The sequence below is a fragment of the Aricia agestis genome, chromosome 12 (genome assembly GCF_905147365.1).
Source record: "Aricia agestis chromosome 12, ilAriAges1.1, whole genome shotgun sequence".
NCBI lineage: Eukaryota > Metazoa > Arthropoda > Insecta > Lepidoptera > Lycaenidae > Aricia > Aricia agestis.
Window position 1 is genome coordinate 13,238,639 of NC_056417.1, and position 24,878 is coordinate 13,263,516.

Here is a 24,878-nt window from a genome sequence, read left to right on the forward strand (position 1 = left end):
TGCAAACTGCAATTGTTGGTATTAAGGTGACGCCACGTTAAAGTAAAAAACCGTGTTGAGTATGTTTTAGATTGCTTTGCCGGCATGGCCTCTCATAAAAAACAAGCAATGGAACAGCGAAAAATGGAAAGAGCGTAAACGACAAAATGCTTTTTGTCGCGTTATTTAAAAACCATAAATACATTTCATATAAGCTATAGGCAAATTAAAGTGTATGCTTGAACCAATCTATGCACCATCGAGGAAGTTGATTCCTATGCAATTGAAAGACCAACGTCATTTGGTCGAATATGTCAATTCAATGTTAAAGCGGAGAATTGACTACCGGGCTGCCCGATCTGGCACAAGTCTGCCGCTTGCCCCTATTGAACACACACAGAACAGGCAAGTCAGTCGAATAGATAGAGAGCTGCAGCTCGGTCGTGGACTCATGGACTCGACATTTTTTAACAGATGATAGATCAGCATCGGCATTGATTTCTTTGGATTTTTCAATAAATTCGCTGTACGTAGATCGGTGTTCATGTAATCCTTGCTTTCAACTTTCCACAAACAAGGATGCGACCGGTAAATGGAAATAAACGAATGTCAAAATTGTTTTTGTTGGTTTTTCTTAAGTAAAGTGTTTGTATTGTTTACAATAATATGTTTTAAAATAATATTTTAAGTGCACTCTAGTCGCACTCCAAGGCGCAAATGACGACGGGCCGCCCGTCGCGACCATTCATGTACAGACTTGCCCGTGCCCGCGCGGGAAAAATTCGATCTCGCGGGCAGGCTGCGGGCACAGGCCGGCGGGCATGTCTGTGCCCGTACCTAGGAATTGACGAGCAGACATGCGACAGACCTGCCCGTGACGGGCGGCCCGGTAGTCAATTCCCCGCTTAATTGTGATCTGTCAGCTTACTTAGGTCCCCGATTTGCATAGGAATCAACTTCTCTGATAGTGCAAATTTTGGAAGCTTAAATCACTCTTCTGTGTTGGCAAAATAGGAATCCCTTTTTTTACAGAGATATTTTTGATTGATTATTCTGTGTTATAAAAGTTGACCAATCGTGTTATGCTAAGGGTAATTCAAAGACAAAGACATGATGAATACTGACAATGAACTTTAATTTCTAGCTTTAGTCATTGCTGAGTAAAATCGATATCGCTACAGCCAAATTATCAAGGCGTCGCCTTAAATGGCAGTCTGTCTGGACTCTGGTTACTCACCAGTGCGGCGGCGACCTGGTTGACGGTCTGCAGCTGTATCTGCGCCGGCGTGACGGGCCGCTCCTCCTGCAGCGGCGTGCCGTCCGGCGGCACCGGCGTCGTCGTGAACATGTCTATCACCTGTGTACGATAAAAATGAGACTTGAAACAGTTTTTCCTTTTCATGGGACCACCTCTGAAATATCCTCTTTCCAACGAAAAAAAGAACCATCAAAATAGGTTCATAAGCGACGAATCGTAAGCAAACAAACAAAAAAAGCATATCTTCTGCTCCTTTATGAAGCAAGATTAGTTTTGAAGCATTTAATTTACAAAGAGTTTCACAGAAAATATAGAGAATGGGTCAAAATGTCCATTAAATTAAAATGTATTCATTAGTATCCCATCTGCAGTGTTTTGCTACAAGTTGTAACTACCAGCTAGGATTACTATTAGGTTATAATTCGTACCCGGCTGGTGAAATCGAAAGCCACATGTCTGTCGCCCTGCTGCACTGTCACTGTGTATTTGTCCGAATATGAGGCTCTTGGCATACCACCTGTAATAAAAAAATATAAATATGAACAGACATGCTTTCAGACATTTATGTATTCTAAGTTTGTGGACATTACATACAACACAAAACAACGCGTACATGTGCGTTACACATTAAAATAATCTCACGCACACATTACACTGCACGTAATAATATGTTAAAAATGTAAACTATCGTTAACTTTAGGTAATTATGCTACGCATTTGTATTAACACCTTAAGGCGAGGTCTTATCTCAATCCAAAACGATAACCTTGCATACAACCAAAGACCAAGCGTGTACGCATCGCAATAAGATTTTATTTTAGCTTAGGCTGCTTAGCATAAAATTGTAGTTTCGATCTTCTCTATTTTTCATGTGTTTTTTAAATATCTTTCGAAATAAATATTAAGAAAAAAGATTATTCGGTTCAGACCTTTGTAAAATAGATTTCATTAATAATTTATTAAAATAAAATGTAAGTTATTCTTGTTAATACTTATATTTCGATGAGAAAGAGTTGTATAGGAGGTGAGTTTGTAAATTAATTACAGCGAAAGTATTTTTTATTAAAATGTTTATGGCTTAAATCCTTTTAAATATTGTGCTCTATCCGCCGTACTCAGACATTTAATTACGATTAACCTTCAATTTAATGGAGAGTTTGACAGATAATGTATGGGGCTTATGTCAAAATTTTGAATTAATTACATTTAACTAATTAATGTTTCACTCCGAGTGCGGCAGTTGGGCTGCGTCCCCATCAGACACGGCGCGGCGCCGGCACTGTGATACGGTACGGCGTCGTGCCGTAACACGTTGCCGGCGCCGCGCTGTGTCTGATGGGGACGCAGCCTTAATCCCATATTTTTTTACATTTCGTTATTATATTGGAACTAGGTAAATCGGGTGTCAAGAAATAACAAAATGGGGTTTCACCTCGCCTTAAGTCGCGCACAAATTTCTATCACGTTTCTATATGTGTGTGATATACAGGATGTCACAAAACTAAGTGATGAAACTTTAGGATGTGTATGTGTCCCTTACATAGAGTTCGCCGTGAAAGTAGCAACGCTGAAAAAGTAACTTTTTTAAAAGTTTTGTATGAGCAAATTCAAGACGCTGGGGCCCTTGCCCATTTTTTTATGAAATAAGGGGGCAAACGAGCAAACGGGTCACCTGATGGAAACCAACTTCCGTCGCCCATGGACACTCGCAGCATCAGAAGAGCTGCAGGTGCGTTGCGGCCTTTTAAGAGGGAATAGGGTAATAGGGGAAGGTAGGGAAGGGAAGGGAAGGAAATAGGGGAGGGAAGGGAAGGGAATTGGGCCTCCGGTAAACTCACTCACTCGGCGAAACACAGCGCAAGCGCTGTTTCACGCCGGTTTTCTGTGAGAACGTGGTATTTCTCCGGTCAAGCTGGCCCATTCGCGCCGACGCATGGCTCTCCCACGTTAAAAAAATTGCCCTTTCCAGCGCTGCTACTTTGAAAGTGAACTGAATGCAGACCACAGGGGAAACATACTCACCTTAAAGTGTTATCACTAAGTTTTGTTACACCTTGTAGTATGTCCAACAACTCACCAGCATATATCGTGATCTCCTCCCCGTCCACGCTGGTCCGTGTGAGGAGCTTGGTGATGGCCTTGCACGGGTAGGGACCGTACGGCGTGATGGGCTCCTTGAGGGGCCGCTCGCTCGCCGCGCCCGCCACCTCCCACGTTACGTACGACCCGTCGTTGTGGGACGACGTGAAGTGCTCCCCTGAAACATAATTAAGATCGAAGTGTTTAGGGCCAATTTCACCAACGACTGTTAAAGTTAATGCTCGAATTAGTACCACGTTACCCCTTTCCTTTTTCATATGAATGAAAGAGAAGACATGATGTTTTAACAAGCTGTTAACACTAACAGACGTTGGTGAAATTGGGCCTTAATTAATTTTTTTCCATGAAAATGAGACAGTGTACGAAAATGATACCCAAAGCTAATAGCAGGATATTAAAATCCGAGCTGAACGAAAATTAATAAAAGTGAAATCTCTATGGTCAAGCCGAGTAATTATAAACCAAGGATGTTCCGGTGTTGGGGCGGAACGCGCGTTAAAACATGGCGGTGAGAAACCTTGTACAATGCTTCCACAAAAATTCTAACATGATAATTTTGACCACCTATGTATGCATGCACTTACTAATTTGCTTGTAAGCATAATCAATACTGATAATAATTGACATACCATCATCATTCCAGCACAAACTCTCCAACTGCTGGTTGGAGACGAAGGTGTGTGTGGGCGCTGCAGCCGTTCTGTCCCACAACACTACCAAACCGCGGTTGTATCCGACTAACAGACGGTGCGGGGCTTTGGGGTGCTCGCACACCGCTTCCACCGCGCCAGGGTTCACCTTGAAGTCTTCTGGACAGCTGGAATGACATATTATTTTGTTAGTAAAAGTATGCCCAAATGATAATAGCGCAACCGATCAAAAAACTTTTTTTACTGATTGACAGCTGAGTAACCAACTATCAAATAACAAAATGTGTTACATTTGGACCACATCTGCAAAACTAAAAATTCAATTGAAGCCATCTATGAGTAAATTACTTAGGTTGGGTTGCACCAGAGCCGTGGTTAAAGTTAAAGTTAAGGTTAAATTTATGGTTATAGTTAAGGCTAAATTTAGTTTTAACTTTTACTTTGACTGGAGAAATTGACAGATGACAGCTGGTCCAACAAGGTTATAAATGAACGTGGGCGGGGGCGCTACTGATAAAAGAGAACTATCAAAAATGGCGTTTTTGTATGATGACAGCGTTAGTTCCTTTTTTCGCCACGTGCATTTAGAACCTTGTCGAGCTCTATGGTTATGGTTAAATATGGCGTCTTGATGGCGTCCATTTTTAACTTTAACCAAAGATTTGACATTTTGCATTGTAGTTAATGTTACAGTTATAGTTAAAGTTAGTTGGTGCAACCCAACCTTAGTTGGCAATTCAATATAGTAGGCAAACGGCAAACGCCAACGGAAGCAAAGTGGGTGCTTAGTTGCATTGCGCTGTCTGAACGTCAATGATCTTTCGTATTACACAAATATTTAGTATGTTGTAACATTGATTATAGCTTCGTCGTCGAGTGACATGAAAGTATATTATTAATTCATAAGAGACGATAGTTTGACAAACGATTATTTAGTCAATAATCATGCTGTATCTTTCAATCTTCAGGTTTATGAAAGAGAGTAAGCAATAACCTAGCCTAGCACAGTCATAAAAAGATAATCATCAGATGAAATTTCGTATTCGTATTTCGTATTTATAAGAGACGATAGTTTGACAAACGATTATTTAGTCAATAATCATGCTGTCTCTTAAATTCAGCTTTCTGAAAGAGAGTAAACAATAACGCAGCCTAGCTTCAAGAAGAGAGCGTATTCCCTCTTAAAAGGCCGGCAATGCACCCCCAGCTCTTCTAATGTTGCGAGTGTCCATGGGCGCCGGTAGTTGCTTTCCATCAGGTGACCCGTTCGTTTGCTCCCTTATTTTATATAAAAAAGTCTAATTAATCTTAACTCACTTCTGCATAACCACATCCTGGTATATGACGTCCTCGCTGACGGTGAGCGTATTGGCGTCTATGGTGTATATATTCCCTCCTTCAGTACCCAGCAGGATGTTCTTGCCCGAAGCCTCCACGCATATCGACGATATCCTCTTGTTCTTGCCCTCGAACGCGTGTGACTTGAGCTCTATGAGGGACTTCTCGTTCAACTCCCATAGATGTAGACAGTTGTCGTCGCATAGCGATATCAATCGGCCAGTACCTGGAATGAAATACATACATTATAGGTGTTTTCTTTGAGCCCTTTAAGACCTCTATTATAATTAAGTCGACTCTATTTTTTGAAGCTCTTTATCAAAATTGAGCCAGTCATTTCTTTTTATATTATATTAAGTGAAAAGAAAGACTACTAAACTATTATTATTTAGTAAGCTTATCAATCAACAATCGTAAATAATATTACTAACATATAATTGGATTCTTGATAAGTGCATTTTATTATTTTTAGATTTTATGCATTTGTTTATTAACATTAGTGTTAATGAGGTGCTTAGCACGGGACCAGACTGACATGGTGTGAAGCGTCCATAGATATTATAAATGAATGTATTGAATGTTGATTAAAAATAGTTAAATATAAGTATTTTTATTTTCATTATATTTTATTCTAATCATGACAAAGTGCCACATAAAACATTATAAACATTATTAGTTTTAATTAACACATTTAATAAAAATTAATAAAATAGTTTTTTTTATCACAAATGGACCACACAAGGCCATAGAAATTCATAGAAATCGATTCGTTTACAAGGTCGCGTAGTACATTAACAGTGATTTAAATATTCTACCGAGAAATATACAGGGAAACTTAAAAGAACGCTATTTATATTATATTTATATAGCATGATTCATTCATATTATATCCAACTTGTTTTACTCAAAACTACATCTTAATTAATTAACGTCAATATAATTAAATGGCAAAATGAGATGTCTAAACATTTTGGCATTTTAGCTTTGGAATCAAAGAAAGTTCTTTGTCGATAAGGACGGATAAGGTTGGCGCAATTTATCATTATAGGCCCGTTTTTGGACTGCATATTACCCCTGCTTTAGTATAACAAATAGTTTGCAGGCTCAACCAAGGGTATAGAACACGGCCTTTCTACATTGGTCATATTTTATTAGTCCTCAACCTCCGACTACTCAGTTTTCAGGTAAGTGAGAATTGCCCTTTACCTAACAACTAAAGGTTCATCCACTTATATGCATGTATGTCTATGGTCAGATGTGCAAGATCTTTCTGATATGTACATGACCATTGACCAAACATACTCAATACGCATCTATGAGTTTTTGTCTATGGTTCGATGCGCAAGATCTTTCTGATAATATATTATCTACTCGTACGATCGAACTCACACATCTATGAGTCTGTTTGTGTACTGTGTACACTCACCGGGTATGAAGTGTATCTGTGTGACGGCGGCCTCTATCGTGGTGTGCTGGCCGTACAGCTCGACGCCGGGGCGGCCGTACACCTTGAGCGCGCCCGTCGCGGTGCCCACCGCCGCCAGCCGCAGCAGCGGGTCCCAGGCGAGAGCGGACGCGCGGTGCGGGAACCCGTGTTGGACTGTCTGTGAACAAGAGGGAAATACTCCAAATTAATAATGACTGAAGTTAAAAACTTAGGTTTCTCGAGAACTTAGCACGGGACAAAAGCCCAAACAGAGGCGTCGATTCCGGGTGTACTCGAAGTCTTTTGGACATGAGAAATAAGTGGGGTACTGAGAGAGACGGTACAAATTTATCTACATAAGATCAATCGTATTTATCAAATAAACCTGTCAGAATTGGGCGACTCATAATTTTATATTATTTACAAACTTTAGTAGTATGTTAGTAGTAGCCCACTTATTTATTTGCTCTTTTTTTATCTGAGAGTCAGTTACTAACAGTTTCGTGAACTTTCCGCAACATGTCTAAATTTTAAATGGTTTTTTACGACTACGTCACAAAATACTAAATATTTTATGATAAGAAAAACCCACACTGGCAATATACGAAACAATACGGCTTCCTCATGCAGAGCGAAAGTACAAGTGACTCAGTGCGCCATCCTCCTACGACACTAGAATAACAATTATAAACAGTTTTCCGTTACTTCCTACGCGCAGAAATTCCTTTATCCTGCTAGAACTGTACATTTTTCTGCTATAAAAACCACCCTAGGCCCTTCTGCGGGGGGCCGGGGTTCAAAGTATTTCCATACCAAATTTCATTTAAATCGGATAGGCGGCTTAGGCAAAATAGACACATTTTCGCATTTATAACATTAGTAACAGTTTGAAGTCCTCACTGTTCAGTGTTAACATATATGAGAGATACTGTATTACGTATCTTCCCTATGTATACTTTAATATCAACATGCGATATGCATCTCAATTAAAGTTATTTTTACACTTATATGTGTGATTCGCAAAAATAAATTGTATAAATCAAAGAAAAACTTTTTATCGTCACGTTGGATTGGGGCCAATAATATATTTTCAATTTTCATGAAACATGAGATTCTGTCTATACTACACAGTTGACAGTATACGTACTACGAATATCCTATATTATACTGTTAGATAAATTATTATGCTGATTGGCTGATCGACACGTAAATAGGTAGGGTTATGTTAGGCCAAGCTTAAAATCAAGCACAAAAAAATTACGTATAAAGTTATGAATATATGAAGATCATTTAGAACAAGACTGCATTCATAAATCAACAAAAACTTTTTTGTGGGTTAATACACAGCGACTATTAAGCCAGGCCAACTGCCTTCAAACACAGTGATACTATCATAGAATTCGTAGATAATGTTACCGTGTTTTGAAACGTTGTCTAATGATGGATCTACTTTAGTTTTTACTAGATAACGCCTGCAACTCTGTTGCGCCAAAATTCGATGATCGCACGGGAACCGTACATTTTCCGGAAAAAAAGTATCCTATGTCCTTTCCCGGGACTCAAAGTATCTCCAAACCAAATTTAAGCAGAATCGCTTCAGTGGTTTGGCCGTGAAGAAGTAACAGACACACTTTCGCATTTATTTTATTATAAGTATAATTATATAAGTATATTAATATGGATTACTGCATAATATTTATTTAGCAACAGCTGATTACAGCTGTAGATGACGACGTGTGACGATGAATCACACAAACAAGAGAGTGAACTGTCACTCTCTTGTTTGTGTGATTCATCGTAAGGCGAACCGTGTGAACGCGTACAGGCAACATACAATAACGTATTGCGTAAAACAGTATTATGTATCACCCGAGACTCTCGGGTCGAGAGTGCGAGACATGCGTGCTGCGAAACCTACTTTGGGTTAATTCAGACCGCAACGAGACGAGGCGAGGCGAGGCATAAATTTGTATGGATTGACAGATTTCAATTGCGTGAGACGTCTTGCGAATGTCAAATCCATATAAAGGGGTATGAAGATTTTTATATGGAGCCTGGCCGACCTACTGTCCGCCATTGTGTTTTTCCGCGTTCACTAATATTTTTTTCAAAAATGGATAGCTAACATCAATACAAACAAAAAATAATCTTGGACAAAACCACGTAAAGTGTCACATTTCGAAGATATGAGCTATAACCCGTCTATAGACACTACAGGTACAATTGTGTATGTGGTAAAGTTTTTTGTATTAACTGGCTCCGAAAGTACTGGACCGATTTTTATGAAAGCACAGGTCCGGTAGTCGACGGGAAAGAATAAAAGCTTTATTGAGGCAAAATGTACTGTTGACTTAATTTTGCGCATTTTCACACAACAACGGACATTTTCTGTTACAATCTTGAATAAATTAATCTCTAAGTAAGTAATAATGGTATCGAGCTAAATAGATAGACACTAGACTCAACAAAACACTAAGGGCCTGTTTCACCACTTTCTGATAAAGTGCCGAATAGACTATTCATAACTTTTTTGACAGACTCTCCATACTTGATCTGTCAAGTTAATTGTTGGATAGCCTATTCGTCACTTATCAGGAAGTGGTGAAACAGGCCCTAAGGGTCTGTTTTACCACTTCCTGATAAAGAGCCAGATAGGCTATCCACAACTTTTTTGACAGATTCTCCATACTCTATTTATTCTGTCAAGTTAAGTGGTGGATAGGCTGTCTAATCCACCACTTAACTTGACAGATAAAGTATGGACAATCTGTCATTTGTCAAATAAGTTGTGGACAGTCTATCCGTTAGCACTTCCTTTAGGTGACCTACGATCAAATCATCAATGTCATTTGTTTTGCATTTGGTTTGTACTAATAATATGTATTCTGTGATTTGGTTGCGAAAGTTTGTATGTTTACGTTTTGATCTGTAACGTATATGTTTTTATCTTTAGCCCAAGATCTCGGTAAATATTTTATCAACTAAGGCCGGGCTTATTTTAAACATCCAGAGGAGTTAACATAATCTATGCTGTCAGCGGTAGGGCTGCCTCTCTATCGAAAAAACTAGAAAACTGATATAAAAAATGAAAGCTTCTGATTACGTACATTATGTAGTTATTCAGAAAGTTGTCATGATAGAGGAAAAATATTGTTAATGCTGAAAAATAAATTGATGTAAGATAAAAACATTTCGAATCACAAAACATTGCAATTTGCAAGAAATTTCAATAAATCTGTTTTTTTTTTAATACAATATACTTTATTAACATAATGATTTTTGACTCCACGTAATTTAATTACTTAAAATTAAATTAGCATTTTATAATGCCCTTTACATTAAAGTTTTTATGTGTAATAAATCACATCAAAGTATTTCAACGTTATCTGGCAGCCCTATCAGTTATTTTAGTACACGACCACTCGCAACTCTTTTAGCTCAGTTAATTTCATTTACTATTTATGCACACTATAACGGGTTTATAAAGTAAATATTTTATTACAAATCAATATTTATTAATACCTGTCTATAAATATACATGAAATATACGTTTTAAGGATAGTTTTAAGTGATATAATTTATCATCTCATCATATATATATCAAAGTTTGTATAGTGGGTACTCTACTAGTCTTGTCGCTTGCATTTTTTTAAAATTAACTGATTAGTCAGAGACTCAGTCAAGTTGCGTTGGACAGTTTCGACAGCGAAGATAGAAGACGAACATATTATAACCTCCTCCTTTATGAAAGTCGGTTGAAATTTTCAAGTAAAGCATTGCTAGACGTGTAGACGCTAAGGTCATGGCGCTTGAGTTTTAAAAAACTTCCCATTTGGTCACACATTTTCTAACTTCGCTGTCGATATCAAACGCAACTTGACTACCATAAAGTTTTTGGTTCCACCATACCTTGCGAGACAAACTAAATTTTGCGTTTGGTATTCTTGGTGTGGATAAACCAGATAACTTTGACCTCTCACTGCATAGGCGGCATTAGGAGGACGGGGATCAGTCACAAGCCCGCGAGCAACATCGGATGAACCACATAACTTTGACCTCCCTTTGCATAGGCGGTATTAGGATGCGGGGGATCAGCCACGAGCCCGCGAGCAACATCGGATGAACCACACAACTTTGACCTCTCTCTGCATACTCGGGATTAGGAGGCGGGGGATCACAGCCGAAACCTCGTACCGGTTGTACCGTTAGGCGCGGAGTCGTGGTATTTAGAATATTGCGCAAACTGGTCGCGATCCACTTCCTCTAATAGGTTTTCAACCGGTAACATTACTAACAATTAAGGTTATTTTTACCCCATTGCGCCAGGAGGGTTATGTTTTTAGAGAGCATGACGCATGTATTATCTGAACAGCGTGAGAGACGTGTCGTTAGATTGGTGTTAACTGTGAGACACTAGCTATTTGACCAAGCTTTGCTCGGTATTTGATAAAACACGAATAAAATGTCATTTTCTAAAAATGGTAGCTAGATCGATTTATCGCCCCCGAAACCCCCTATATACTAAATTTCATGAAAATCGTTGGAGCCGATTCCAAAATTCCAATTATGTATAATATACAAGAATGGGCATTGTCCAAAAAAAATCACATGTACTTTTTATATTTTTTTTCGTTAAAATAGGGTATTTTAAGAATATAAATTAAATAATTTTGAAATTCATTGGCTAGTTTTTTCTGAATAAATTTTTAAAGTTTCGCTCTGACGTCATCATCGGCCGCCAATTGACCTCTGCATATGTTTTAAATTTCCTTTCAATCTTATTTATAATGGCTAGTTTGTCAAATGCAAGTTCTCATTATGTGAAAGCTGATACGAGAAGCTTACTAAAAGTTCGAAACGTAATGTTGGTCGAATTTATTGCTAATTTAACGCCATTGAAGGTCAAACAAAGGTTAAACGTATTTGTTCAAAAATATAAGTAACTAATGGGTATTTTTTTCGTTTATATACAGAAAAACGATCACTGACCTTATTCCTCGAAATGTTTTTGTAATGAGCAAAATTAAAAAAAAATGGACAATCCCCATTGCTCGTTTAAAGATATAAGATTTGCATAAATAAAAATTTACTCCTTAAAATCTGTATAAAACTCTAAACTAGGAGCGTCATTGTTGGAAAACCCAAAATTGAAAGACGCACATAAATGTCTTGCATTCGCTATTGCGATGCAAATAACAATAAATAATAAACATTTCAAACTACCAAAAATACACGTTAGGAAAATCGTTAGTCTACAACTCTAGATTTCTAGACATGCAGGTTTTTAAAGATAAGCTCTTAATGGTCACATTCCACCCACGAGTGACTGACCTTCGAAAAACATGGCCACCACATTCCTGCCGCGTTTTTGCATTTGTACATTTTTATACTGAGACTAAGCAAGCGTTAAGCGTTATACAAACATAAAAGAGGGATAATCAAAGGCATAAGTGAGGGTTTTTCAAAATTCCACCCCTTTGGGGGTAGAATAGGGGATCAAATTCCAAATTTATGGGATATAATTTTGAAAACCCCTCTCTTATGCTCGGTCCCTGGAGGTTTTCGGTCGTTGGTTAACTCGAACTAGTGAATAGACAAAAAGAAAATTTAGAAACGGCGCATTAGTGGATTGATTATTATGGATATCTAAAACTATGTGTAATAATAACTGAAGTCAAGTTTAAGGTACTAAAGGTAGAGCTAGCTGCAATACCTTGGTGCAGTGAAAGCTTATTAGTTATTAGAAAGTTCACGATAGAATCCATTGTACAAGTTAATAATGAAACCAATACATGCGACGCCCTTTACATTACTTGCTAGTGGGATTATGAGCTTGTTACATAATATTGTTGGATTCTCGAATCCCGATACCACAGAATCTATCTTATATTATAATAGTACTCCGTACCGATACTCAGTTCAGACTTCAGATACTCCTGAGTCCTAACATAGACGTATTTCTTCTCTTATCTCTCCTATTTACCCTTTATGTGTGTCATGTGCTTAGTTTGTCGTCAATATAATAACATAATTATAGGGATATACCGAATTAATTATTCATGAACGCGATGGAATTTCAACCTCAAGCGTCAGCTTAATGTTATGACATACCCAATTTATATATTATAGTGATAGGAATATGTTTTTATTATATATAAGTTTGGGTATAGGGGTAAATAAAGATATTACCCGTATTTAAAAAGGATAATGCATGATAGTTTTATGTTTAACTTGGATTGGCGCATATGAATCGGAGAGTATGCTAGTATTGCTATCTGCTAGAGTATAATGCTTAAAGCATTGCCTACAATGAACAACAGTAGACAATCTGTTTATCAACAGACATTACAATTACCATTAGAACGTCTGAATTGGGTGCACAATTTATGTGATTTCTAATAGCTTGAAGTACCAAAACAATTCTATACCACGTAGCATACAACTCTTTCATGTGCTGTCAATTAGTTCAATTAAAAAAAAAAAGAGAATTCATAGACTCTATCGAGTTGGTATGATAATATTAATAGTGAGCTAAAGGTGTAATGATAGCCTCATAACAGTATAATGTATGGGAAGGGTCAATCGCATCTGAGTGCACACACCCACACCTACGAGTATGATGTCACTGCTATTATGCCAGCTGGTCGCTCGGCCGTCGCGGCTGACATCATTTCGCTGTATACCTGGTAGTGGTAGCGAAAACTGTAACACTGTGTTACCTGTACCTCTATTTAGCTATTGCAATACGAATTTTTATACAGCTTTGATGCAAAGGAGTAGAAGTACTGGAATGTTATAGGGACAAAATTACAGATTCGTTCAACCTGCTACTTTGTCTATTTCGTAGAAAGGAAACCCTTTCTAATAAGCCATGTTAAGGGTGCTGGAGGTTAAACCTGGACAGCATTAAGGGTTGAACTGAGAAGGACGCAGAAAGCCTGGAGTTAAACGTGGAATATGTTCCAAAACTATGGAAACCTCGAACCAGAACACTCGTCATTACTAAGGAGGAACGACTCCCTTACATTGAAGATTTCATTCGCCAAAGTTAAATATTTTGTCTTGAAATCTTGAAAACATTAGATTCCCAAGCATAGAGGCTTAAGAGCCAATTCTTTGTTTGTGAATGAGAACCATGCAATTATGCCGTAAATGTAGTTTTAATCTATGAGCTGTTTCAAGGGCACGGAGTTATGATAGGGTTCTCATATACCGTGTTTTAGTAAGGGCATATTGATTCAGATCTACAAGGCTCTTTTAGCAGAACTATTGCCGCATTACAGTCAGTTAATAAACAGTTACTTTCCTTCTCTCCTCTCCTTCTGTTTCATACTACTTTCCTCAATGCTATAGTGTAATGGCAGTTATGGCTGCTGGTGTCATTTTGAGTGTCAGCCGCTTCGCATCCACGACCCTTGCACCTTGCACCGACAATGCATTTTACGATCCTTGCAGCTCTGTATTATTGTGCCATGTTTAGCCAATAGTAGCTCATACATCCGGCGTAATAACTAAAATGACACATGACAGATAATACATAATCTTTTTATCACAACGGTTCCGCCACACGAGAGCTTCTTGTGGCCACGTAATCGCGGATCGATTTACACTTTCACCGCATAATGTCGAACAAGGAAACAAGAACAGGATGCTATTTTGAACTTTTAAGAGGTCAATTTAAAGATGGCGAAGTTTGGCAAAATTTCGTTATATATTGCTCTTTTAAGCGTAGAAACTAGAATCTGACCATGCTATTTTTTTTAAAGGGCTTTGGTGCACCACACATTCCCACCACTGTATCTCGTGTGTCGCCAGGATCGAAAGGATTAGACTATGCTATGGAACGCTTGCTAAAGGTGACTCAAATGTGACGCTGGTTTAATTAAGAACTTATGAAATGCTCGTGGTAAGTATATTTCTTTTTGCTACCAGCAATCTATTTTACTGCATTTTTTAAAATAAAGTAAGGGGACAAACGAGCAAACGGGTCACCTGATGGTAAGCAACTACCGTCGCCCATGGACACTCGCAACATCAGAAGAGCTGCAGGTGCGTTGCCGGCCTTGATGGCGAAAAGTTGCAGGTGGTATGATTCCGAACAATTCTTCAGAGCATTCTATTTTACTACAAATTTACTGTTAGCTAAATAGCAGTGGGTAAAAAGTACAGTTGCCGTAATATTGGCAAGATCTCGTAACATAGACGCATCCTATAGAATTAAAATTCTAGAATCTGGAGTATGCAGGCGATCAATATCCTAGGAAGTGGAAACTCTAGGAGCAACCTTTGTAACTTGATCCGGCCTTACTCCTAGTAAGTATCACTAGGCATATAGCTATTATAATAACGTATATTAATAACTAGCTGTTGCCCGCGACGTCGTCCGCGTTAGCAAGTGGATCACATCCCAAGTATTATTTATTGTACAAACATATTCAATGTACAGTATTGACTTTCCTACGATTTTATTATTATATAGATGTTCGAGGTGGGATTAGCGATGAATCAGTCCAAGATGAAAATAATGACCAATTGCAAAAAACGTAGGGTTGAGGTAGACGGTAAAGAAATACAATATGTCGACGAGTATATCTACTTGGGCCAGCTAGTCTCTTTTGATAATAAACAGGGTAAGGAAGTCGATCGACGAATAGAAAACGCCTGGAAGAGCTACTGGTCCATGAAGACGCTGATGAAGGGAGATCTACCAATCTCCCTGAAACGCAGACTCGTCGACATGTGTATTCTACCCGTCCTAACCTACGGCGCACAGGCCTGGTCATTGACTGAGTCGCAACGGTTCCATCTCGGGGCGTGCCAAAGAGCGATGGAGCGCAGCATATTGGGAGTAAGATTAACAGATAGAATAAGAAATACCACGCTGCGCTCCAAAACTGGTATAACAGACATAGGCATAAAGGCTGCCAAACTGAAATGGGGTTGGGCGGGTCATATTAGCCGTATACATCCTGACCGCTGGGCAAAGATCGCCACAGACTGGGTACCTGGACGACGCCGCCGCGGTCGACCTCGCAAAAGATGGCGCGATGAACTTGACACATACAAGCCAGGTTGGCCGACGGTGGCGATGGATCGGGATGAATGGAAGGACTTGGGGGAGGCCTTTGCCCAGCAGTGGGACTGCATAGGCTTTTTAAAAAAAAAAGTTGTTCCGCGCGGCTTCGTTTGCGTTATTTAGGCATTTCACGCAATGTACATTTTCCGCAAAAAATAGCCTATGTCCCTTCACGTGGTCTATTCTTCATGTTTGCCAAATAACATAAAAATTGCTCCAATAGTTCTTAAGATAATAAGCAATTTCATATAATTTCCCCCGTTTTTTCCACATTTTCCTCTATTCTTAGCTTCTATCTTAGCGTAGTAAAATATAGCCTTTCTCGATAAATAGGCTATCTAACACTGAAAGAATTTTTCAAATCGGACCAGTAGTTCCTGAGATTAGCGCGTTCAAACAAACAAACAAACTCTGCAGAATTATAATATTAGTATAGATTGTTGGTGTACTTCCTTAGAAACCAGACATAGGATTAGTTTTTGGAACGAAGTTCCTTATCGCGAGTTCGGCGTCAAGGAGGCTAGACAGAACGATATTTGACCTCGACACTTTTTAATAGTACCTGCATGGTAGGAGCAAAGGGCGTTGATAGTGTTCCTATGCGTCAACTAGATGGCATTTTTTGAGAATAAACAGCGACGCGTCATTCGTATTCCTGGGCGTTAATAGATGGCATTTTTTTAATATTTTTTTGAGTATATATGTATACAGGTTTTTTGAACATAAGAAATAACTTCGTTCCATTCGGGTGTCCCTTGACACCTCTGGTTTGGCAGATAAATTCACTCTATTTGTTACTATCGAAAGAATTTTCCGTGCACGCTTATTGTTATTAGTAATTACTTTGCCCATTAGAAAGTCGTTTGTTCGGCGCCAGTTACCAACACAGCCTACAAATTGATGGCGAGTGTGAGGGAGAAAGTGAGATGAACCTGTCCTATTCTTTGGAACCTTCTGGTTAGCGAATTCCTTTTTTAAATGTACAACCTTCAAAATTTGACACGTGTTATAAACGTCTTATGTGGGTGAGAAAAATATTTGATGTTTATAGAGAGGTACCAAAGAATAGGATATAATATCCTATTCTTTGGTAGCTCTACCAAATGCTTTTTTCGAATCAAATACATATTCCAAATCACAGAAAACCTTCAAAACTTATGAAAGCGTATTGTGTGAATGAGACAATGAAATGTATCTATCCTATTCTTTGGAACCTCTAGCAAATTCCTTTTTCAAATCAAATATTCCTAATCACAGACAACCTTCAAGTATGATAGCGTTGTGCGAGCGAGAAAATAAGATGTATCTATCCTATTCTTTGGTACCTCTAGCGAATTCCTTTTTCAAATCAGATATTCCTGATGTTAGACACAATAGGAGCCAACCTTGAGGCGTGCCGCGTGAGTCACCTCGTAGTTGTGACGCGATATCGATACGTGCTACATTGACGATCTCGTACGGACGACTCACAGCTTCATTCATAAACACCGAGACACGGATTTGTCATAGCAAAACATTGTATAACCTCAAACCGGTTTCAAACTAGCAATTAAAATAGTAATTGCGTATGATTAATATTTATTTTTGATAGATGATTCATATCTTATATAATATTTTTTGCTATTTAATATGATTTTTTCTCGATGACGCCTGTTGTGTTGCGCCGAAAATCGAAATTCCCGCAACAACAACTATGTCCATAATCCCGAATCTCGAAATATATCCGTACCAAACTTATTAAAATGGGCTCAGCCGTTCAAGAGGTAACAGACAGACAAACTTTCACGTTTATATTAATAAGGATGTACATAAACACGTATAGAGCCTCATACTTGTAGCCTGTTATCACTTATCAGTCACGCTTATCAACAGAATCATCGTTTCTATGGTACTGTGACAAACCGCGATACTAAACGATACGCAGTTTTCTGAATGATACATCCAAATATTTTCTTAGAATATTTTATATTATTTAACAACATGTTACAACAACATACCTATTAAAGCTAATAAAATAATATCAATATCACCCCATCAAATTTAATGATACTTAAGACTTAAAATTTTAAAAATGATTTGTAGTTGTAGCTTTATAATATAATTATTTATTTCTTTTCTTTTTATTTTGCAACTGCATTTTTTGTTAGCATTAAGTTTCTCAAATATATGTATTCATTGGAGGAATGAGCGAGACAACCCCACCACAAGTTACTAACTTAATGGGGAGGTCTCACGTTATGATGTAATTTCTATTTTGAGAAAATAAAGATATTTTACAAAGATGTAGAGGCGAAATTAGATAAGTCAATGGCACATTATCTAAGTGTAATAATAAACTTAAGATCTTTTAAAAAATTAGAGCCCAAATTAGATAATTTAATTACCTCTGACTTTTTTTGCAAAATTCTCGATTAATCCTCATTAAGGAAACGGTTTCATAATATTTGGCTCTACTTTGGACTCTATACTTTTTTAAGTGACTGCTTCTTACATTTTCAAAGATGAATGACATCCTTTGCAAAGAAGAATTCTCAAGTAAAGTCGCTATTTACCTACTGCAATATAGAAAGATTCAGCCATTCATAGCTCTCTTTCAAACACACGTATACATATTATATATGTAGAGACAGTAATCTTGAGACAGTTTAATTGTAAACTTTATTTTAAAAGAACAATTTTTATCTCACTCTTTTGGTAAAAAGTGGGACCCGTGCGAGTTTCTTACGCCGGTTCTTCTCGCCGGGGTAGTTCCCGAACCGGTGATAGGCATCAGGTAGACATTATGAAAAAAAATTATTCAAATTTACTCAGAAATAAAACATTTTTATTTTATTTATTTTGAGGTCGATGACCAAATTTCTTCCTGTCCTGCGACCGGACTATACATGTTATTTGCCAATCATACCCAGTTCATACCAGGTTTGATTGAGTCCTCAGCTTTGTATGGCAACAGTGCGAGTTATACAATTATCACATATAAGGCATAGAGCTGTGGCGTTGAATCATTCTATTACATCTATTAGCGGCCATGGTAAATGCTAATTAGCGCCGGCGTCGTATAAAGGTCTCTTACATACGTATGATATGAAGAAAATTTGATATCGACGATTAGCTTTGTCCACACTGTGCCTTTTTCTGTTCGTCAAGGGCATGCGTTATAGCGCAGTCAACAGCGAACGTGAGGCATGCCCTCTGACCGTATCCAAACTTTCGCTTTGTTATTAAAAATGACAGTTGGCGTTGCGTTCGTTGAAGCATTCAATTATTGAATGCGCCAAAATGAAAGTTGAATGAAAGAAGATGACGAAAAATGAAAGTGCATAGTGTGGAGTCCACACTATTAGCTGTGGACATAGCTATTTGGAGCATAGCAATATAGACCACGCAAGCCTCAAAAAGGTTAGAAATGCTGCGTGCCTGATTGTAAGATTAAAAACCAACCATTTTACTAAAACAAAATATATCTTTATGAACGCCCTAATAATTTTATGATACAAAAGAAGAAACCAATACCACAGCCATATTATTAAAGTGACAGCAATTTTATAAAGTTCAACTCGATCGGCTTAACCTGCGCTTGCGCAGGTATTGACAGCTAAAAAAGCAACAAAGCTGACATTTGTAACTAAATCTTATGCTAAGAACTCACATACGGTTTTGCTCGATCGAGCAATAACGTCGAGCAAGACCCGCGGCTCGGGATTTCGTCCACAGGCAACACATTCAGCATTGCTCATATTTGATTCCATCGAGCCGGCTCGATGCGAGCCGTCGAGCTGTGAGTGTTGCGGTCCACGCAGTAGGTAATTATTATTAAATTTGGAGTAAAACTATCGAGCAAAACCGTATGTGAGTACTTAGCATTACGCAGCAATGAGGACTATAGGAGCAACAAAACTGTTATCTCTTACTAGCTCTTTAGCGCAGCATCGGCAACTAAAGCAGCAACAAAATGGACGCTTCTAACTACTCTAGCTAGAGCCTACACGCGCAGTGACGGACGACTTCCTGATGGCATGGCATTTTCCGGTCACAACTCAACGCCAACCTATTGTGTATGCACTATAAATACTATGATTGTCATCGTCCTAATGATAGTTTTATGGTAAATAGACTATAATATAGACTACAGTTAGTTTGGCAACAATTTAAGAATTGTGATGACGTTTTATTTGAATATTTGTAACATAGAGCCTAAAGAAAATATAATACAAACTTGTGACTGAGTAACCTATTGTTTTTAAATATTATTGATCGAACGATTCCCATCTACGGGGCCAGAACATCAGCATATTAATAAATATATTCATAAAAATCTCTTAAACACTCCAAACACCATAAAACTAAAGCTTTGTTTACATGTTAAACACAAAATATAGTTTATGAATCCATCCTAAACATGCGTTCATTCGTCCAACATGGACGAATATACAGTAGCAACTAGCAACTCGATTGACTGAACTAATTGTTGTTAAAATTAGGCATTCGGATAATCGAATTCATGAAAAAAGCGGGTTCGATACATATGCACAATACATAAAATTATGCGTTTGTTCAAAACGACATTGAAATCAATGTTTATCTTAAGAAATTGTTCAGAGATTGTGGTCTGGAAAATCGCGAATAACTGAGGGCCGGATAATCGCGTTTCTACTGTAAATATAATTTACGGCCTCATATAACTGTCAGGGCAATTACGGTGTATGATTTACGTCACGGCCCGTATAAATATGTACGTTCACGTCGGGTTTACGTGCGGCGTTTGTTTACGGGATAGTTAAAATTACGTGGGTTTACGGGAGTTACGACCAACATCAGATTCTATTTATACAGGCAACCGCATAGTTACAGAAATGTTTTTATCCGACCGCCAAAAGGAGGTTTATGTTTTGTACTGTAGATATGTTTTGTCTTGAGTTTTCGACATACCTTGAGGGGTATCACTAGATTCGTCGTAAGGCCTAACTTAGCGGCATTGGACACTTAACACGGTCAGGTTTTATTCAACAAATAAATAACAAATATGAATATTTATGTTTATTTTAAACCTTGTTCAAATGTAGGAGACGTGCATCGGCAAGAATGGGCCAACCTGAACTTATCTCAACACGGTTACTCCCTGGTTCCGCTACCTGGTTCATTTCATTTATGAATTCCTAGTACTTGTTGATAAGCAAAACGAATTTTGAAAGGTATTGGGTAAACATTTCGAGGGCCGCTAGCGATAACGCTATCAGCTGATAAAGTACAGAATATAGATAGCCGGAGGTTATATGGTACACTTTAGCATAAATCTACATTACAGCTTTATTACTAAGCTAATAAGGTTCAAAATTCGTTCAATATTGGCGATATTTCATTGGTTTATGTTGGTAAATCGTAAAATATACGGAAAATAAATAAAGCGTATATCTCTAGGAAATGTTATTGATACTTACATAGATTAGTACTCGATGTCATTCAGGAATCAGAAGTAGGTAGAGTATAGGATTTTGAGACTTTTTTTAATCCTAGTCGGTGCAAGTCACTTTGGAAATTTCAAAGATGTAGGTATACAGTATAGGTGCTCCCTCACCGGGAGCATTCGCGTGTAATGTAACATTATAGATTCGTCATTCGACTTAGAGCATTACATTACAATACTACCTCCCTGACTGACGAGCATTCACGTGTAATGTAACATAACATAGATTCGACTTAGAGCATTCCATAGCAAGTTGATCTGTCTGTCACGTAGCATTGATGTTACAAGTTGTATCAAGATATTTCATATTACATATTCTGTCGTTACTAAACGTTGTCGTAGCTAAACTTAGTAACATTTTTGTTATTCCAATGCGGTAATCGAACCCACAAACGAGTCAAAGCCAGATATATTAATATTATATATATATAGTTATATTAATATTCTTATTTCATCAGGTACATAGAGGTCTATGTATATTCTGTCATCATCAAAGGAAACAAATATTGCTCCAATGATTACACAGCTGCTGACTGTAACGCAGGTCTTGTTTCATAACATACAAACATACATAAATATGTTACTAGTACACTAACTGGATCTCTTATTAAGAGCCGTACAATAAAAAAAGAAAACAGAAAACCGGCGTGAAACAGCACTTGCGCTTCTCTTCCCTACCCTCCCATATTTCCTTTCCTACCCTCCCCTATTCCCTCTTAAAAGGCCGGCAACGCACCTGCAGCTCTTCTGATGCTGCGAGTGTCCATGGGCGACGGAAGCTGCTTTCCATCAGGTGACCCGTTTGCTCGTTTGCCCAATTTCATTAAAAAAAAATAGATGACGCCCGCAACTCCGTTGCGTAGAAATTCATAAATGAATACAACAGTACATTTTTCCGGGATAAAATATATCCTATGTCCTTTACCAGAACCACATAATACATAATAGTTTAACAACCAGAACTCAAAGTATCTCCATAGCAAATTTCATCAAAATCGGTACAGCGATTTGGGCGTGAAGAGATAACATACAGACAATAGACATACATAATTTCGCATTTATAATACATATTAGTAAGTATGGATTTTTTAGAGTAACAACTAACAACATTTAATATTTACACGTCTGCGCAAAAAAGGTTTACTAAACCATTGTATAATGCTGTATAATGTATAAATTGCAACGATTTGTTTGTAGAGACAATGTTATTTCAAGTTACCCCACGCGTATCTAAGCTACCGAACACAAAATTAATTCATTGTTAAATAAAATTTAAAAAAAGCAAATAGGAACCGGAAACATAAACGGGATAGCAATATAACAATATTTGCGTGACAATTGTTTAGTTACTGTTAACTGTACAGTCATTATATTTTAAGTATTGTATTTATGCACCCTGTCAATCTCCCACACAGAACCAGTTTGTTGTTCCGCTTTCGTTGGGTCAAAAATGACCAAATGTTGCAAAAATTTCGAAGCTCTGACTGTGCAGAATAAAAAAGCTAGAGTCTAGAATTGCAGGACCTTCTACAGGTTGTAGCGAAACTGAGCGATAATACTTTAGGGTGTGTATGAGTCCTCTGCATGGAGTTTACTGTGAAAGTAGCGGGACTAAAAAAGTGACAATTTTTTTAACTTTTTGTATGGGAAAATCCCCGACTAAGGGGCGCTTGCCCATACAAACTACAAACAAAAAAGTTGCTCTTTCATTGTTGTATGGGCAAACTCATGACACTGGAGCGCTTGCCCATACAAATCACAAACAAAATTTTGATCTTACAGGGCTGCTACTTTCACAGTGAACTCTATTTATGGGACACATGACACACTTGAAAGGATTATCAATTAGTTTTGTTACACGGTACACCCTATATTTAAATAGAGGTTTAGCGGTATAGCGGGTACGGTCTCTTGGCGTCAAGAAAACGTTAATAATCGCAAAATAAGTTAGAGCGCATAATAAATTATGTTATTTGAAAATACTCAAGAAATCTCTAAAGCAACACAAACAGGTAGAGTTTTATAGAAATACAAAGATTATCAACACATCTAACGCCCGCACTCAGATACATTAAATTGTTTATTACTTAACTTTAATCAATACTTTGTCAAAATCTTCATGAGTTAAGTAGATAATCCGTCAGCATTTCTTAACCTGTTTGTCGTATGTTTACTCCTTTAGTTAATCGTTTTATCCATCACCTGTATACGATATTATAATTAGGATCACAGGTAGGGCTTCTAAAAGTTCTGGATATGGGGCGCTCTGCATGGCTTCCTCGAAGCTGAATTGACAGTTAAACCACTTAATAAACTTTATTGTTTACATTAACGAAAGAGAAGCTATGATATTTTAAGAAACGATAACAATACTAGGTAACAATGTGACTATCTGTAAAAATCGCAACATCTATTTACGAAACGAAATAGATAGCTTCGTGCAAACTACTTATAGCCAATAAATTGTCCAACGCCAAAGGCAAAAAAATCAGTGAGGAGGTTCGATATGCCCACAAATATTCTACTCACATCGAATAACCTTCGCAGGTGACTGGCCGAGCACAAAGGAGGCTATCTATCGAATATACGATACATATTAATCATACGACAAAAAGCCGCGTAAAAAGCTACACGTTTCAAACCTAATTACGTTATAAGTAGTTCAAAAGAAAACTCGATCGATTTTAGGATTGTTACAATATGTTATATTTAGCCTGGAAAGCTATCCTCTATGCTAATATTATAAATGCGAAAGTGTGACTTTTACCTCTTCACGCCCAAACCGCTTAGCCGATTTTGGTGTAACTAGCTATGAAGATACTTCGAGTCCCGGTAATGGACATAGGATACTTTATATCCTCGAAGAATGTACGGTTCCCGCGCGATAAACGAATTTTGGCGCAACGGAGTTACGATCATGTATCGAAAATCGATCTAACAAATCGTAATCTGCAAAAATAGATAGATGTGCTTTGTAAGTTAGTTTCTTAGTTTACCGCTACACTAAGGTGCCCATACACGGGACAATTTATCGTTTCGATCGATCGTCAAGAAAATCGTCCAATCGATCTTTTGAACGTAAAATCGTTTGCGATATTGCTACACACGTACAATTTGTCGTTCGATTTTAACATCGAGGAGATAAATCGCTACGATAATTATCCCGTGTATGACCAACTTTATATTCATTTTTAACCGACATTAAGAAAGGAGTATTACAAGAAGCAATCCAACAACAACAATTTTAGTGAGTACAGCTACGTAAAAATAACGGTTTCTTAATTATCATTACATCCGTCGACAAAATAATGTTGACCTAAAATGAGATCATATTTGCATAAAATAGATTTAATATAAGTAAACTCGATTATAGACTAGCTGATACACTCTTATCGGGCGTTGACCCCAGGACATTGGACAATCAGCCGTTCACCAGACAGGATTATCTTACGTAAAGTTTGGTAGAGTCCCTCCCATAGGGGGAGTTTGGACTGATTTGCAGGCCGACACCGGACTCGTGCACACATTAGGGAACCGACCGGATCGAAATGTCTTCATCATCATTAATATTAGTTTTTAATACGCTC

At 37.9% G+C, this 24,878-nt stretch overlaps 1 protein-coding gene across 2 annotated transcripts in view; it reads right to left on the reverse strand.

The window, feature by feature from the left end:
- Positions 1-24,878, reverse strand: part of LOC121732783 (lethal(2) giant larvae protein homolog 1) — a 49,418-nt gene that overhangs the window by 17,112 nt on the left and 7,428 nt on the right. For both annotated transcript variants that reach the window (XR_006036431.1, XM_042122758.1), the window contains exons 3-8: positions 6,752-6,929; positions 5,305-5,551; positions 3,967-4,154; positions 3,315-3,494; positions 1,666-1,754; positions 1,217-1,336 (exon numbers count right to left, since the gene is read on the reverse strand). Coding sequence is in view for 1 of the 2 variants with exons in the window: in XM_042122758.1 (XP_041978692.1) it covers positions 1,217-1,336; positions 1,666-1,754; positions 3,315-3,494; positions 3,967-4,154; positions 5,305-5,551; positions 6,752-6,929 (1,002 nt within the window). In the remaining variant the exon portion in view is untranslated. The remainder of the gene's footprint in view (positions 1-1,216; positions 1,337-1,665; positions 1,755-3,314; positions 3,495-3,966; positions 4,155-5,304; positions 5,552-6,751; positions 6,930-24,878) is intronic.